Genomic DNA, 2,533 nt, shown 5'->3' on the forward strand with positions numbered 1-2,533 from the left:
GGAATGTATCAAACGCTATGTATCCCGTGCACAACGTTATGTATCCCGCATGTATCCCGTGCACAACGCTATGTATCCCGCTAAGTGGAATGTATCAAACCTAATGTATCCCGTGCACAACGCTATATGTATCCCGCTATGTGGAATGTATCAAATCTAATGTATCCCGTGCACAACGCTATGTATCCCGCAAACATCATTTTTAAGGGATTTTTGGTAAATAAAAAACTAGAAGAGATATGATGTTATTTAGTACTTATAATATGTGGTTCCTATAATTTATACATATAAGTATATTGATAGCATAATGGACCTTAATTGCAAATTGTAGCACTTCAAGGCTTTTATATTTTCTTGGGTGGGTTCTATATATGTTGTAAGTGTTTGGCCGAATATCATTAAAGAGGGATAATCGATCCTATTTATTCCATCACAATCTATGTAATGATTCCAATTTCATATTACTATCAATCATGCTATATTTTGTTTAATTGATTTCAATTTCATATTGCATCACATAAACTAAATAGTTGCAACAACTAATATATGCCATGATACACTATTCCAAGAACAAAGCTTCTTATGGAGTATATGATTGCCAAAGGAAGAATTTAATTTTATTAGGAATCGATAGTTTCCGATATTTCTAGTTGAAATTTTAACGCAAGATCTCATATCATATAAATTGAAATAACAGGAGTATGTAACAACTCACAAATTACATATGAACGATATAAGATCATACTATAGAAGATAACATATAATATAAGTTGTTGTCTCAATGTCCTTCCCTACTAACAGACCCTTTAAAAACATAAACAAAATCCCCATTTTCAACACCATGCCAACGAAGACTACAATTATCCCTCATAATCCTTTGTTTGTGAATAAAAATATATTCATCCATAGGAAGAATTTTTCGATCTAATAATAGTTGTCTCAAATTATTTACCGTGCCCAAATCACTCATTTCAATTGGAATTTTTGCTGAATTAAGCAAACTAGATGATGTTTGCACCACTAGACTAATTCCTCTTGAAGGTGTCTCAGCAACCATACGTGACATAGTCTTTAAAAACACAATAATTTCTGAAAATTCTTCAACCCCATATTCGATTAAACTTCGATACTCATCGTTTAATTCGTTGCCAGAAAAGAAAAGAGACATTCTTCTTATCGGGGTCCCATCGATTATGTGTATTTTTTCTTTTAGGCTTTGGACAGTTTCGGTACTGTCAATATCTATGTTTAATTTTCTTGATGACATTTTGACTATAATTTGGAATTTTGAAGAAACAATAATATTATTTTGTTGTAAGGATGTTTCTCCAATAATATTTTGGATGGTTAATTGGATTTTTGTACCTTGTGTTATTATTGGATAATCTTGAATGTTGAATCCATCCAATAATTCAAAACCCAAAAATGAAAGAGTTTGTGAAGCCATTGGTACTCCTAAGAAGTTTTGTATTTTTTGTTTTGTTTGGAGAATTGGTTCTTGAGGGTCTATTTCCATGGAAAATTCATAACCATCCATAACAATGGTGATATTCATATGAGATGTTAAATGTGAAATGATATTGGGCAACAAAGAGATAAGTTAAGAAAATAGAGAAGGCAAACTATGAAATAATTGAAGAAATTGAATGAAATATAAAACAAAAGATCACATGGAAAGAATGATATTCCCTCCGTCTCAATTTATGTGATGTAATTTAACTTACAAAGTTTAAAAAATATGAAAAGACTGCAAGGTTCCAAAATTATTTAAATTAAATGAATTTTTAAATAGAATAGTAAACATTTTGTGGACTTTTTGCCAAACAAGTGATACCCAAGGGTAAAATGTTGATATCGTTATTAAATATTTGTCAAATAAGAAAATATATTACTCCTTTTAGGACTGACTAAAAACGAAAATATGTCATATAAATTGAGACGGAGGGAATACTAATCATCTTTTTGCAATTTGACATGTAAAATTTACCAAGATGGTAGGTGAGTGCATGCACCATTAACATGAATGTTCCACAAACATTTCCTGACTTGTCAAACTGCAAGAAGTAATCATGTCATTAGAACGTGGTTTTGACCACTATTTAGACAAATTTTCAAAGGTAATTTAGATGAGACATCACCATATGTTGAGAGTAAATATGGAAGGAAATTTAGAACACTATATATGTCACAACCCCAGAAATTTCAACTAGTTGTTTTTTTTCTTGAATATTTGTTTAGCAAATGAATCTTTTCTTATTTAATTTCTCTTACAATTTATCATCATTTTAGATCGGGCCCTAAATTGTGAGTTATTATCAATGTTATACCATAGTATAAATATTTTAGGAAAAAATGTATAAATTAGCAAATTATTAATTTATATTTAATGTTATAANTAACCACAGTTTCATTTAATTCTAATCCGTAGCAAACACTTGCAATTCACCTCTCTCCCAGAAATCTCGCTCGCCACTCTCCCTCGCCTCTCACAACCCCAGAAATTTTAACTAGTTATTTTTTTTCTTGAATATTT

At 30.5% G+C, this 2,533-nt stretch overlaps 1 protein-coding gene across 1 annotated transcript; it reads right to left on the reverse strand.

Moving 5' to 3' along the window:
• Positions 1 to 778: 778 nt before the first annotated feature.
• On the reverse strand, positions 779 to 1,555 carry LOC125849893 (uncharacterized). Its single transcript, XM_049529846.1, has one exon. It carries the CDS (start codon positions 1,553 to 1,555, stop codon positions 779 to 781), a length of 777 nt encoding a protein of 258 aa, XP_049385803.1.
• Positions 1,556 to 2,533: the final 978 nt, after the last annotated feature.

Source organism: Solanum stenotomum, unplaced genomic scaffold (genome assembly GCF_019186545.1).
Source record: "Solanum stenotomum isolate F172 unplaced genomic scaffold, ASM1918654v1 scaffold11328, whole genome shotgun sequence".
In the NCBI taxonomy this organism is placed as follows: domain Eukaryota; kingdom Viridiplantae; phylum Streptophyta; class Magnoliopsida; order Solanales; family Solanaceae; genus Solanum; species Solanum stenotomum.

Excerpts from the sequence above, each read along its gene's own strand:
- LOC125849893 (XM_049529846.1), bottom strand. The coding sequence starts at position 1,555 with ATGAATATCACCATTGTTATGGATGGTTATGAATTTTCCATGGAAATA.